Below are 15,694 nucleotides of genomic sequence, written 5' to 3' on the forward strand. Positions count from 1 at the left end.
AGCTGCAGTCTTAGGTGACGCATACATGGAAGTCCAGGTTCGCTTTAAACCGAAGGCCGTGTTCCTCCCACCTTAAACCATGTTTGCCACATTGTGGACTACCTGCAGTGGCAGCGTGTGTAAAACGTAGAAGCAGTCGGCGTTATAAAGTCGCAGATTTCCACACCGGAGTCTCGTTACAGCCAAATGACGCCTGTACATCCAGAAGCATCATGGCCTTTTGTTTTTTCTTTATAAATGCACCTGCAAACGGAGGGGAGGTGCATGGAGCCTGAGTCTGTTTTATAGGAAAATCAATGTTACAGTCTGTTGTGGGTGACTATTTCACGACACTTTGTATAAACAGTTTTTTTATAGAGGGGGCGTCTGGATATCTTCATTCAGTGGTTCCGCTTATTTCGCCAGTCCGATTTTCTTTGCTTCGGTTTCATAAATGAGCAGCCGCCACATCTTGACGATGAAGACCTCGGCTTCTTCATCCAGTACCTGAGCGGGAGAGAGAAAGTGAAGTTTTAAATCTAAAAATACAGCTTGCTTTAAAGACAGTCCTTTCCTCTGCCTTTTTAATTTTTGTTTTTAAAAAAAAAAAAAAAATGGGAGGAATACGGCGGCATTATTGCTCACCATGGCAACATCATCCAGGATACTCTGGGGCATACTGTGAGCCATCACCTGAGAGCGGGCAATAAAAAAAAAAAAAACATCAGCCTCACATCACCGTTTCTCCAAATCAATAAAATCTAACACTCTCTAGACCGGGTTCCTACAGCATAAGGCTAGTTAAATTCAAGACTTTTTAATGCCACTTGAAATAAAAAGTTAAGACCAACTTCACGATAAACAAGATAAACCTGGTTGCGACAACTTCACCCAAATGATTATTTTAACATAAACCATTACTTTCTGGCTCAGTAGACATGTTAAAGATTTTGAAAAACATTCCATATAGGAAGAAAGCTAAAAAAAAACACAAATTACAGATATTTTTAACAACTACTAAACTGAATTCATAAACTTTGTTTTGTTCCCTACTAAAATAAACTATAAATCGGTGCCAACTCTTTTTCACAGCTATGGTTCGGCCGCAACAGTTTTTATTGGTTCCGCTATCGGGACGGAACCAATAATGGTTACATTGAGCCGTTCGGTAAATTTAAAAAAATATATATAATTGTGTCAATTATTTTACTGTTTGGTAAGGATTACAAAAATAAAATCCTATTTATGACCTGGTAACAATTTTAAGACCTAAGAAAGACTGATTTAAGACATTTTAATGGCAATTAAGGCCTTAGTTTTTTACATTACAGAATTCAATGCCTTTTAAGACTTTTTAAGGATCCGCAGGAACCCTGCTAGGCGACCGGTACCTTTGAGCAAACGAAGTCCACTAACGTCGCCTCCTCCTCGCCGATGTACTCGATGATTTTTTTATTGATCCAGGGTCGAACGCGTCGCTCCATCAACGTCTGAAACGAGATCACAACACAGGGGAACACCGTTAAGACGTGAACGCTGTCGGCTAAGAGACGAGATTTAAAGAGGAGCCGCCGCTCACCGTGTCGACCATGGCCCAGTCCAGAGGGTAGGAGAACAGCTCCGGTTTAGCCGTGGGAATCTTCTCGATGAGGGTCTTGATGTGTTTGCGTTTCTCCTCGGTGTTGGCTCCCTTGATGCTGGACAGCCCGGCGCCGTCCACGCCCAGGCTCTTGTCGTCGTCGTAATCCAGGGGCACCAGCTTGCGTTTCCGCGGCGCCTCGTCGGCCTCCTCGTCGTCGAACTTGTTGAAGACGCTGTCCACGGGGAGCTTCTTCCTCTTGCCTGCGTTGGGCTGGCTGGGGCTCCCCGTAGCACCTGCTGAGGAGACGAGTCCATCGCTTAAGTTTCTCACACAAAGCTGCTCTGGCTACTGGGTAGGGCTGAACAATTAATCGCATTTTCAATATAATCGTGATTTCAAAAAAACGCAATTTCCAAATCGCAGAGGTCTGCAATTTTTGGCTATGTAACAATTAGTGAATTAGACACGTCCAATAGGTGTTGGTAAAATGTTTAAAGTGGGTTTGCCTCCACATGGAAGGGAAGACAGTTGCAGCAGTGAGATAATCTAATTTTATTACTTGTTTTAGAGTTTATATAATCATACATAGCATTAAGTACTGGCCAATCAGTTTAATACATAGACTTGCTTGTTGGTTGGACTTTATGTTCAACAAGGATTGATGTCCAAATCAACTAAAAGCTGTTCTCTTGAACAATATTCTGATTAATAGAAACATTAAAAGTTCATATTTAAAATAGTCCTTGTTTACAAACATCTTTATTTAGAGGCCATTTTTGTTGCTTGTGGTTAATGCAGAGAAAAGTCAAAATTGCAATTTTGATTGAAATATATTGCAGGCAGAACGCAATAATTTCTGCTCAGAGTTTAGATGCTGCGGGTCTTTTAGCAACTAATCCGCACGGCATGGAAACAAATTGATTTGTTGTTTGTATACATTTTAAAACACATGATAAATTAAACTGGAAAAAAAAAAAAGAAATTCGCATTAAATTGCAATTAGATTATTTTCCAAAATCGTTCAGCCCTACTACTGGGGGTAACCTGGAAATTCGTCATTTAGCCGCTATTCAGGAGTTCGTCTGAGCGAATTCTGACTCTATTGCAGTAAAGTGGCTGCAGTGAACGCATACTGAATTAAACCCTCGCTGAACGCAAAACCTTTCACAACTACTTTTTAAACTAAAACATAAGAGCGACGCGTAATGGATGATGAACTGACCCAGTTTGAGGCTGAGGCCGATCTTGGGCCGGTTCTCCTCCTGCGGCAGAGCGTCAGGCGGCGAGTTTTCGTGCGGGATGATGATGCCGCAGGGCGACTCCTCTCCGGGGGTGTTGGGGGACACGTTGCCGCTGGCCGACGACACCGAGGGGGCGGCGGTGATGGGCCGCATCATGGGCTTCGACGGCGGTTTTGCCTCGACGGCATCCTCGTCGTTGGCGTAATCTTCCTCCTCGCCCTCCTCCACCTCCTCGTCGGAGTGGTGAGGCCGCGGGGCGGGTTTGGCCTTGGGCTCCGGCTCCTGTCGGCGCTCTCTGTGGTCTCTGGAACCTCGGTGGCGCTCGTGTTGCACCTCGGGTTCCGGCTCCGGGATGACGGGCGGCTGCCTCAGACGCTCCTCCTCCTCCTCCTCCATCTGGACCAATGAGAAGCAGGTAAGAGGAAAAGCCGCAGCCAGGTGCAGAAATGACAGGGAGAGCTGAATATGAATGCAGATGTGCGGGGGGGACTCAGAGGAGAAAGTGACCTTCAGCGGCAGACCGCCTCCTCACCACAAGCACAGAGAAAAAGGCAGTGAGCCTCAGTGAAAGAGAGAGAGGTACCCTGCGTAGCTCTGCGTCTGGGTCTGGGTGTCCCTCGTCTAGCAGCCTCTGTCTGATCTCCTCCAGCTCCTCCTTCTCCCTCTTCCTGTCGCGCTCGTCCACCTCCATCTCCTTCTCTCGGTCTCGGAGACGCTTCTGCAGCGCACTGCCCCTAGGGGTGGCAGAGGAAACATCAGCCCCTCACAACAATGAACATGGCTGCTGCGTTACATCTGGGTCACATGTTTGCAGCATGAAAAAAAAAATCTGCGTTTCTACACATTGTATCATGCAAAAAACTTTTTTTTTTGGTTCCATTTTAAAATGAAAAATTTAATTATAAAAGTTGTGACAAGTCATTTCTAGAACATGGGCTTTAAATTGGTAACGCGATTAAGCAGTGAAGGACGGCAAAAGGGAAGAGATGAAGACAGAAGTGATGGAGGAAGGTAAAGGGGAAGGACAGAATAAAGGACAAACCATGAATGAAGGGTAAAATGGGTGAAAAATGAAGGAAATTACAGAATGAAGGCCAGAAGCTGGAAGGGAAGGAAGATAGAATAGAGGACAAAAGCACTGCACTGCAAAAACGGAACTAAAAATAAGTAAAATGTTCTTAAAATGAGTGCATCTGTCCTTGATTTGAGCAGGTAAATAATGGAACAAGATTTTTGCACTTAAAATAGGAACAATCCATCTCCATCATCTTATTCATGTGCTGGATATCTAAATATCTTATTTTAGGGGTCAAAATACTCATTCCATTGGCAGATAATCTTATTTACCTGCGCAAATCTAGGACAAAAACACAAATTTTAAAGAACATTTTACTCATTTTCAGGTCTGTTTTTGCAGTGTGATGTTGAAGACAAAGTTTAAGCCGGGCGTACACTGTACGATTATTTTTGCCCGTTTTGGGCCGATTCTTCAGTCATAAGAGAATTTTTTGGTTCAGGCCAAGTTTCAGCTGCATCGTGTAGTGTATACAGGGGGGTTGGGTACGACCTCCTAATCAGGAATCGTACGGTCGGATGAACATCAAACATATTTGAAATGCTGTCGGCCCTCGTGAGGAGATCGTGAGCGCGTCCTGCTGTTGAAGCAGAGCTACGAGCGTTTATGAGCCGATTTCCTCCAACCTCGCGCACTGCACATGTGCAGACATAGGAATTCTTCTTCTTCTTCTTCTCAAACGAAAACACAGGAGTGGAGAGAAGTATGGTGGCGGTACGTGTGACATGGAGTCAAACTACAGAGGAGCAACTCGTAGATTTGCCAAGGCAGCGCGTTTCGGTCTAGTGAGCCTCATATGTAACAGTGAGCTTTGACACTTCCGTCTTTTTCTTCTTCTACTGTTTACATTTGGCTTCCGGATAGACGAGTCCGACAAGCGGCATCTCTCTACGGCGCTGAGTCTGACGTGTGCAGTCAGATCGCATCAGAAATGTTTAGCAGTGAGCTTTCTAAACTCTGCGGTTTCATCGTACAGAACTAGATTCTATCTATATTTATTACCAGCAGGGACTTTTCTCTCCCCTACTGGTCAAAATCACTTATCTGCAGCTTTTTAGGCCGTTCTGGTCTCGTCGCTCACCTGTAATACTTGGGATCGTCTCTGTCGTCGTCATAGTCCTCCAGAAACTCCTTCAGTCGTTTGCCTTCTTTTACCTGATAAAGTTTCAGAACATTTTACCTCGTTGGAACACAGGATAGTAATTTACTTTTCTGGTGAAGCAATTTACGAACTCTCACCGTTTCTCGTCTGCGCTCGTCGTCCCGCTCCGCCTCCTTGGCGTAATCCCGGGCCCTTTTCCGCTCCCTCAGCTCCCAGTTTTTGAGGCGCTGCCACAAAAACATGCGGGGTGAAGTACAGACACACATCTGTGGGCTACGGGATGCCGTATTTTTAAGAGCTACAGGCTTTACAACACTAATTAAGATTTTTCAATAATCGATGCAGCAAAGCGAAGTCTTGTCACCAGTGTTGGGCAAGCTACTTGTCCAGTGTAGTGAGCTAAGCTATCAGTTACTCAACAATAACTTAAGGTTCACTACACAAAAGCTACCACCTATAGAAATATAGCAAGCTAAGTTACACAAATGTGTTAAAAGTAGCTTAACTACATCAGAAGCTACTTAACGTTGTACCAACCGAAAATGAGTCTGATACACTGGTTAAAACATTTATTAAAGATCAGCCAATGCCCTAACACAGTGTAGACATTGCTTTATGAGCAGCATAATAAAATACAAACTGAAGTAATTACTGCTAGAAATAAAACAAAAAGGTTATTTGCCTAGTACAGTACCCAGTACTCTATGAAACAAACTACTGTTATTAGTACCAAATTAAAGGTACTGTGTAGTGTTCTCACTCTGCTTGTTCACTAAATGTTGAAAAGAAATTAAAAGCTAAATAAAATAAACCAGGTCACTTAATAAAGCTGCATTTTCTGTATGCTTTGTATTTATATTCACATGATAATATTTTCAGAATTAATAATAACATTTCTGTTAAAGATTTCATTTATCTTCTGCACCAAGGGCATAAGTAGGGAGAACAAGCAGAGTGAGTTTTGTGTAATATCAGACTTTATTATTGAACTAAGCAGGATTTAAACAGGATCAGAAAGGAAGGTGCATCTTCTTTCTGCCTTTCCCCAACGATCAGGGACCTCCTGGTTGTGTCTGGTGCTGCAGTGTTCTAATTTGGTAAAACACCTTTAAATCTAGTGGCTGAGCACATAAAAGACAACCTCCTGATAATATAATATGCAAAAAACGCCACCAAATGTTATTAACGCCACCGCATGTATTTTACGCGAGCGCGCGTTTTTTACGTCACCGCGCGTTCTGGCTGGAAACGCAAAAACGCGCGCTCGCGTAAAATACGGGTTGGAACTGCGCGTTATTGTACGGACGATAATTTGCCTAATCGGCTTGCCATAAGTTCCACTGCCGTACGCATGCGCATGTTTCGATAGATACAGACAGGAGAGGCAAAGTAGAAGCTCGCGCATGAACATGTCCAACCAACAACTCTGATTGTTCACTGTGAATGTTGTTTCAAAATAGCAAACCTGGTTTAATTTCTTAGTTATGTCCTGGATTTTGTAGCGTTTGTGGACGCTACGTCGCTAGTTGATCAAAAAAATAACGTCACTACAGGAAAGTTACTTGATTCATAAAGCAGCGACGCTACGGTCAAGCTACTGGAAAATGTAGTTTAACTAATAGCTTCGCTACATGTGGCGGCGCTACTGCCCATCACTGGTTGAAACACAGGACACCCTTTGATCTTTAATGGCGCTCGTTTCTTGCTGAGTTTTCTACCTCCTGATAGGCCGCCTCCTTATCCCTGAGTTTTCGCTCCAGCTTCCTGCGCTCATACGCATCTTCTTCATCTTCTTGGTCCCGCTTCTTGTCCCGCTCTCTTTCTCGGTCTCGGCTCTGTTCCCTAAACACAAAAACAAAAAAAAGAGGCTGAGGATACATTAGACTTTTCTCTTTAGATGCTGTGTTTCCTAAACACCTCCAGCCAATAGATGCACTTTTTTTTTGTTTGTTTTTTTTACCATGGCTTCATGTTTAATTCATAGTGGTTAGGGTGTGGAAGGGTGCTTTATGACTACGTTTCGATTAACTGATCTCCATAGATCAAAGTATCTCATAAAGATAAATATAACTTAAAATCTAAACCTAAGATAAATCTAAGCAAGTTAACATGTTTAGACCTGAAGAGCCATGTTAAGGGAAACTTCCCCAAAGTTAATTTCTGATCCGTTAAGATCAGCTGCAAAAGTTTATTTTTTGTTGCCGTTTGATTAAAGAAAAATAATTAATAAATAATTATATAAACAAATAAATATCCCAGTTTGATGTGCATTGAAATTTGTAAAGTACATTCTGTAATTACATAGTCAGGTTTAACCCTGAAACTCCAAAACTATCATTTTTTAAAACGATTTCTGAGACCTCTACCTCTTCAACAAAGTCTGTATTTTTCTGAACATGCAGTTAACATTTACCTGTAAATGAATATATTTTACACACCCTATAGAAAAGTGCAGAAAATATGAGGAAAATATATTTTTTTGGCCTAACATCAATTATGAAACAAAAAATTTGAAAGCCTGACGTTTAATTTTTGTAAAGCAACTTAAAAAAAAAAAAAAAAAAACGTGAAGTTTCCTCACAATTACCGGTAACTGCTAATAGAAACACGTTTCTATCGCCCGTTTTACTTCCCACACGTTTCCTGATCCATTCCCATCACCTGGATCGGCTGCGCTCGGCGCTCCTGTCTCTCTCCCAGTCTCGCTCTCTCTCTCGCTCCGTCTCCCTGGTCCTGCGGTCCCGTTCTTTGTCTCGGTCCCGGTCTCTCTCCCGCTCCAGGTCCCGCTCCCTCTTCCTTTCCCGCTCGCGTTCCTTCTCCCTTTCGCGGTCCCGCCGCTCTCTTTCCCGCTCGCGCTCTTTTTCGCGCTCCCTCCTCTCGCGCTCGAACTCCAGCCGCTCCTTCTCCCGCTTGTCTTTCTCCTCTTCTAGTTTCTGCGGAGCAAAACACAGGCGGGTTCACAATTTGCCCTTTGACATCCAGCGGGCGTTTGCAATAAGCTGCCATATGTGCACAGATCAAGTGGTTTCCAGATTTTTGGGAGGTTTCCAAGGGGACATGCCCTAAGAACTATGAAGCCACTGAAGACTCCCACTCACAGGGAGACTTCGTTCACCTATGGTGCGCTTTGTCGCTTCATCGCTACATTTTAGCAAGAATGCAACTGGAAACCACTCAAATAGAAAAAGATCTGTGGGACACATTTGATTTTTGGCATTCATAACAAGATAAATGCAGCAAATGAAAATGCTTTTTCTTCCTTAAGATCCCTTCTTTCAAGAAAAAAACAAAAAAAACAAAGAAAAAAACATCGAAAAGAAAACAAAAACAGACATCAGCCTTTGGTTGAACTAGTTGTTTGTGACTTACAGGTGTTGAACTATGGACTCAGCCCTTCGCTGCCCCTACAAGCCTTTTAAGTTAGGCCTGGGAGGAAAGCAGGTCACACGGTATATAAGGGAAAAACATTATGGGAGTTTCGTCTTGCTCAAGCAAATCAACAGAATCATCAACAGAAGCCTTTTAATTTAGTGGGTAACACTGCATTTGGAGTAACTCTACGTCAAGAAATGTTGAACATTCGTTACATTTCTGCACAGATATATGAAATTGTAGAAGCAGTCTTACCCCTGCAGAAGTCTTCAGCTGCTCTTCTTGACTAAGCGCACACACATACACCCCAGTCAGCCGTACAATTTAGCAGCATTACACACAAGGCTTTGTGGGCTTTTCAGAAATGTATATTTATTTATATTCATTTGTGAGAGAGAGAGGAAAAAAAAAACATCCTGCTGGTGAGTAAAACTTTATCTTATTTCCAGTTAAGAGCTACGGGCCGTTAGCAACAAACGGGCTAATGAGAAGCCTTGGGTGTAACGCAAGTCAGGAAAAGGAAACATGTGACAACAGAGATGTGAGCATCGACCTCAGAGTTCAATGTGTCGTTTTAATCCGCGTAATTTCACTATCCGGCGGTAGTTTCCACGTTTCATTGACTCGTCCGGGCGGCGGATTAACAGATTGTGTAACGGTCTGGTGTCAGGGTGATGTTTTAGACAGGAAAAGAGTGCCAAGCAAAGACGCAAACATCCGACTTTAAGATGAAGTCGTACGCAATCGTCACTAGAAACTTAGACAAAAAAATTAATAAAAAATAACCCTGTGGAAAAATTTGACATTTTCTAGGTGTGCCAAACTACTGAAGCTTTAATCTGTCTTGTAAAAGTAACAAAGCCAGGCTGTAGTTCTTTTTAGTTGGGTTTTAAGTATAGATACCTCTTTTAATCTGGAGGATTTCAATGCATTTGCTGATTTTCAGTGACGTAGAGGAAAATCTCTGTAACTTTGGGCTATTTTTAAGAAACCGCTTCCATTTTATAGTAAACATTTTACTATGAAGACAGAAACCTAAAAGAGCAGTTTTGTGTCATTTTGAGATATTAATGAGAAACTGGAAACAGTCTGACTCATGAAATAAATCTGAATCTCTAGTCACAAATTTTGCAACCAAAGCATCATTATGGTTACATAATAGTTTAGTAAAAGTCATTAAACTGTCTGGCTATCCCTACTGTATCGTGACCTTATCTACCAAATTATTTGAGAAAAAAGTAACAGGCAAAAGAATATTTAAATACATTATCAGTTTGTAGTAAAAAAAAAAAAAAAAAAAACATATTTAATATAGGAATTCAGATACTTTTAAAGCCTTTTCACTGCAGTGTTAACTCTGCTACTAATAATCGTAACTCTTAATGGACTTTAAGACAAAATAAGAAAAAGAAAAAAGGTCCAACGAGCGCCATCTTCCATGATGAAAGCCTATTCTTCTCACTTACCTCTGTAATGTAACGTTTCAGGGCTTAATAAGTACAATGGTGTCCATGTCTTTTAGTTCATTTAGGTAAACATTGTAGTCCAATACATTGCGGTTCGGTGACTTGTAGATTAAATCGTGCTATAATTATAAGACTTGGATTTTTTTTTTTTAACGAGCCATGCGCTTCTTTTTTAATCCTTTACTCAGAAATCTAGTCGTTTCTGTACATGGAAGGGAAAACGGATTATTGGGCGTGTCGGTGGGAGGAGGGATGTCGTGGCACACACTCGCACACAGAGCACGTACCTTGTCGGTCTTCAGATCATCGGACTGCTGTGGAGAGGGCGCCCCCGCCTCACACGAGCATAATAATGGTTACAGCAAAAGTCACTGCAGTGGTTACTGAGTCCTTGTGCTTCAACATGAACACCATTAAGACAGACCATCATTTATGGAGAACTTGCACAGGTTCACTGACCCGTCACATTTCCAGGGACCCGCCAATGCAGTGATTATGAAGCAAATATTGATGCCATACGCCGAATTATACATAATTTAAGCCCTGGTCTCTAAAGAACTGTGCAGTTGCCCCAATGCAAGTCCTCAAGAGGGGGGCGCCCAGTATATGTATAAAGGAAAAGAAGGCTGATACTTACATCCTATCCTGGCAACTTTCCCCAAAGCTCTGAGATTCATCTTGCTTTAGTCACCATATGATCACTATCATAATGGTGGGGTTTAATGAATAGATTAGCTTTAAAGTAACTTTACATCGTCTCCATGCATTTTTTGTTTGTTGTGTGTGATGAATGAAGAAATGGATCTCTACAGGTCACGCCTAATAATTTCACTACGGAGGGTTCAAATCAGGCCTCAGAGAGGCGATAAGAAAAAAATACCAGCCGCCTGTTGCTGTGTCAAATCTTTTCTATGCTTGACGGCTGCAGAAATTCACATGGGGTAAAAAAAAATGTATGGGAGAGCCAATTGGTGGATGCGTGTTACAGACATCAGTTGTTCTAATCAAAATATTCCAACTTTAGACGTTAACTACGTGAGAAACTGTTGTCCAAAACCTGGAATGTTAATTGCAAAATAAATGAAGCCCCTTTACCTTGTGAGTGTCACGAAATTTACTAATCTCTCTGGAAATCAGGTCCCGCTTGTCCTCCTCGATGTCAATAGTGTTGATGTCATCCTATTTGGGGGGGAAAAAGGGGAAACGTCTCAATTGATATGATAAAATGCTCCCTAAAGCCGTGTAAAAAAAATTAAAAATAAAATATATTAAAAAAAGTGCAGTTTGTGTTGAATAAACACGACTGTACCTCTTCTTTCTTTTCCTTTTTTCTCTTTCGTCTGTTGGCGTCGTCATCCTGAGAAGGCGCATTGAGCTCTACTGCATACTCCCGCATCAACCCATCGATGGCGTCCTTCACAACCTGATCTCTCCTCTTCGTCTCCTCATCAAGGACCTCCTCCTCCTCAGCTACTCCGTCTTCTGCCTTATTATTCTGCTAACACACAAAAACCAAAATCATTCCCTCACCTGCCAGTTAGGACACTGTAAATGCTGATTTTTTTTTAGCACCCAGTCTTAAGTGTGTGTGGCAATTTAAAACTTCAATATGAAGCACCCACGTGAGGCGTTCTTAAGATAGACGACGGCATTAATAATATGTTAAAAGTAATTCAAACCCCGTTTGCTGTCTTCTTCTTGGCCTTCCACTCATCCAGCTGAGCTTTGGTCTTTGCGTCCACCTTCACCAGCAGGTTTTTGTCTCCTATCTGCAGGTCATGAAGCAGCCGCAGAGCTCGCAAGGTGGACTCCGGCTCCTTGTATTCGCAAAAACCAAACGCTGCAACAGACAGGTGAATGAGATTAGATGTGAACTGCTGACCAGATGCAGTGATTTGGGGGTTCAACGAATTATCTCAACAAGCAACACCAGACAGCTTTGTTGTGCTGTAGGGAAATAAAAATTTAACGGGTCAGCGTTTCAAGAAATACAAGGACAAACAAAATTCATCAAAAATACCAGAAGAAAAGTCTTCAGTAAATAATTTAAAAAGAATAATCAGACCTTTTTTACCACACTCAACTTTCTTATTTCCATATTTATCCGGACCTGTAAACCGGTCAAATAAAATCTGGCACTTCTCCAAACTGAAGGGAACCCCATTAACCTCCGTCCCCTTTGTTTATAATGCTTGTGTACAATCTATAACGCTTAAACAAACACACAGATGTCTAGTTCCAACCTTTTTAATAAAAATATCAGAATGTATTTCTGTATAAGTATTGGTGTATCTTAAACTTACGGAAAACTTAGGAGCTCTATAATAAAGTACAATAAAATTATACTTGACTACCCAGTCACAAACAGTGGCCTTTTTTTTTTTTTTTTATCTATAATGGTGCTTGAATTACCTTGAAGCTTCCCAGAAGCTCCTTGAACTCTTTTCCAGCTCAAAACAATACCACATTTCTGCAAAAGAGGAACAAAGGGGGGAAAAAAACATCATACAGGAGACATTGGAATATTATTACTACCATTTCTTGGTAAAGGAAATATTAAATTGAAGAAAAGTGTACTAGTCTTCAGTGTTATTTGTTTTCTCCAACTCACCGCCAGCAACTGTCTAATGAGCATGTCTGAAGCTTTCTCCGATATGTTCCCTACAAACACTGTGGTGGTTGGCCCGCTGCTCTCGTCATCCTTGGCTCGCAAAGCAGAAAGGTCTCTCTTTGGAACAGGAGGCTTACTGACCACAGGGACAGAAGGAACCATGACCGCAGGGCCCGGGGCCATGATGCCCATGTGAACTGGGATCATTGGAGCTCCTGAAATAAAGGAAATGCATACATAAAGTAGAAACAACCCTGCAAGAACAAAATAATAAGGTAAACTATGAGAACATGCGAATGTTATAATACCTCCCAGGACGCAAGTCTTTTGCTACCAGAAAGGGTTGTAAAACAGTCAATTCAATGAACAAACTTTGTTAAAAAAAAAAAATCTAAATCATATTTGAATTGCTGCCATCTCAACCATGTGGCTGTCAATTTTTAGTGCGTTGAGAGCTGTGCACAAAATGCTTGTTTTCAACTGGCTCGTTTCAAACTTCTCCATGCCTTTAATTATGTTTCCCCCCACAGCATTTAAACTGTCCAATTGGTCATGTGTATTAACCACATGTGATTTCATTAAAGGTGTGTCGGATTGTGAAATTATTATCTGAGTGAAGAGCTTTAGATGCCTTTGCAGAAAAACTTTTTTTTTTTTTTTTTTTAAAAAGCCTTGCATACAATGTCATGTCATCATATAATCTGTATATTTGTTTATGCATTTGGGACCAAGGCTGTAGGAGAGCTTTTGCCAAAACAAAAAGAAAAGTTTATTAATAATAGTGACTAAATGTGTTTAGAACTAAAAGTTAACATTACAAAAGGATTTCTGAGTTGTAATACAGACCCTGAATCCACACTACATAAAAACAAACAAATTAACTTTATTCTGAAGATGCGTCACGATCAATTACATGCAGCGGAAACCAGGCCTTCCTGATGATATCTTAATTTAAAAAAAATTATCGGCTGCTTAGCATTTTGCTCCATCACCATTTCCTGCCTTTCAAGTTTTGGTCATTTCTTATGAACAATCTGCCATGTACAGAGTATGTGGCAAGTTGTACCTTCCATGGATTCATTTTGTACCCATTTGACAAATAAAGACTTGAAGGAATTTCACATCGTCTACAAACAGCCTACTGTAAGGAAATGTATGCGACACTAATGCATAATATCTAAAGAAGTCGCTTAGGTTTAATCAAGGGCCCTAATTTGGCATATTTCAAAAGTCAACTGGCCAAAACAAGGAGAAAAGTTTAAGTAGAGAGTGCAAACCAAAGTTTTAAAAAGCACTATACAGTTACATTAAAATATTTTCAAAACTTGAAACAGTTTTAAAACATTTCCCCGCCATAATTCTCAAAAAAAAAAAGCATGAATTTCGGTACTTATGTACTGAAACGGAAGTAGAAAGGGACCAAATTAAAGTGCATACTGAGGAACTGGGGTTATAAATTCTTTATAATTGTATTTGTATTATCTGTGCTAACAAGAGGAGACAGATTTTAATGCAAACTTCCTATTTCTTTTTTGCAGTTCCCCGTAGTAGCAGTGTGTTGGATAAAACTCACCTTTCAAAGAATTTTACAAAAAAACTATGTTACACAGATTGACTACGGATAGACGAGCGCTTACCTGTGGGGAAGCCAGCATACTGATGAGGTATCCCAGGAGGGGGCAACAGCGGCCGGTTCAAATGAGGGGGGAAGGACATTCTGAATGTGGATGTAACCTAATGAACAAGCAAAAACACTTTTAAGCAAGTAACCGAAAGTAACAACGAAGGTTTATTTAAAACACTCAATAAGGTCTGGGCCGCTGTTAGTTTCTAACATCTTGAGCACACAAGAAACACTTCCTGCTAAACTCAATGTTTGACCACAAGTCAATAATGGCTTTTACCCGACTCATGTGACATTAAATATCAGCTAGGGTTAACAAGAAAGTATAAACTATTGTAACTATGTGAAGTCTAAAGCTCCACAAACTGCTAATAAACTTAAAAGTGTAACAAAAAAGGCAGCTATGTTAGCTAGCTAGCACTGAGCACGTTCCTATACCCGGCACAAGTAAATTATGCTAACCTGACATTAGCCCCAGTCGTTGTTATCTAATGTACAATATTGACTTTTTTTCCGGCTAAAAATTAGCTTCAAAGAAATGCGAACACGTACACGTATACTTACCACACAACCAAGTGGCGCACAGTTAGATGAAACCCACTATACAGAGTTTAATTAAAGTGAAAATGTGGCTAACGTTTGGGACGCTAGATTAGCCCTGTAGCTAGCCGCGGCCTTCAAAAACACTTGCGCGCAAGCGCATTACGCACGACGGTAGGTGCGTTTGTTTTGAGCATCAGGACGTGAATGTTTGGGCGGGAGAGAACGTTCTACCGTGGTGGACAATATTTTGTTTTCCATTTCGTAGAGTCATCAAAAAGACACGTTAAATTAAATATTACACAATGAGTATGATAGTAAGCAGTAGTCCCCAACCTGTATTCGTTCTCAGTACATAATGTCCTGAATGTTTATTAAGATAAACAAGATAAATAGGTCTAATATAAATAAATCGACTCACACGTTCGTGCACAAGCATTCAAATTCATTCCAATGCAATCTTACTCTTGCAAGGTCGCTGGTCCAGCGGTCATTTGGGAGAGAGGCAGGGAACAGGGTGGACAGTCCATCACAGGGCGCATTGCAATCCAAACAATCATACACAGAATCATACTGCATGCCGCCCAATTCACTTCAAATTATAATAACAGACTACAGTTATTGCTGATCAGTATAAAACTATGTAATAAATGCACCTAAACTGACAACAGGGGTCCAAATAGGGCTCAATAGGGTCTAAATAATGAAAGCTTTGTAGGCGTGCATGTGATATCACACACTGTGAATTGACACTTGTCATAATATATATAGAACTGTAAGATTACAGTGGAAAAACTCACATTTTTTAATTATAGTTCTTTCAACACAACCATTATGACTTAGCAAATAAAAGTTACCTGTGTTCTCAAACTTTAAATGTAGAAATCCGAGAAAATGTGTGTATACATCATTTTTAAGTTGCAACAAGATTCATTAGTGAACTTTTTTTCTGATTTGTTTCGTTTTTACATACAAAGGTTAAAGTCCAGAAAAAAATACCGACTCACACTAGCTTCCGTATTGTTAGAAATACTACTACTACTACTACTACTACTACTAATAATAATAATAATAATAATAATAATAATAATAATAATAATAA

At 40.9% G+C, this 15,694-nt stretch overlaps 1 protein-coding gene across 4 annotated transcripts; it reads right to left on the bottom strand.

The window, feature by feature from the left end:
* Positions 1-230: 230 nt before the first annotated feature.
* Positions 231-14,752, bottom strand: rbm25b (RNA binding motif protein 25b). Of its 4 annotated transcripts, none has more exons than XM_012869045.3 (17): positions 14,617-14,752; positions 14,066-14,162; positions 12,429-12,643; positions 12,230-12,287; positions 11,497-11,657; positions 11,127-11,312; positions 10,913-10,996; positions 7,641-7,912; positions 6,698-6,821; positions 5,117-5,206; positions 4,959-5,032; positions 3,386-3,536; positions 2,784-3,198; positions 1,559-1,854; positions 1,371-1,469; positions 625-672; positions 231-486 (listed from the first exon to the last, which is right to left on the bottom strand). In XM_012869045.3, exons 2-17 carry the CDS (start codon positions 14,142-14,144, stop codon positions 394-396), a joined length of 2,445 nt encoding a protein of 814 aa, XP_012724499.2. In that variant the 5' UTR covers positions 14,145-14,162; positions 14,617-14,752; the 3' UTR covers positions 231-393. The 4 variants fall into 4 exon arrangements, with proteins under 4 accessions (XP_012724499.2, XP_012724497.2, XP_012724498.2 ...); XM_012869043.3 differs by having other exon boundaries at positions 1,559-1,857; XM_012869044.3 differs by having other exon boundaries at positions 11,127-11,315.
* Positions 14,753-15,694: the final 942 nt, after the last annotated feature.

The sequence above is a fragment of the Fundulus heteroclitus genome, chromosome 15 (assembly GCF_011125445.2).
Source record: "Fundulus heteroclitus isolate FHET01 chromosome 15, MU-UCD_Fhet_4.1, whole genome shotgun sequence".
Taxonomy (NCBI): Eukaryota; Metazoa; Chordata; class Actinopteri; order Cyprinodontiformes; family Fundulidae; genus Fundulus; species Fundulus heteroclitus.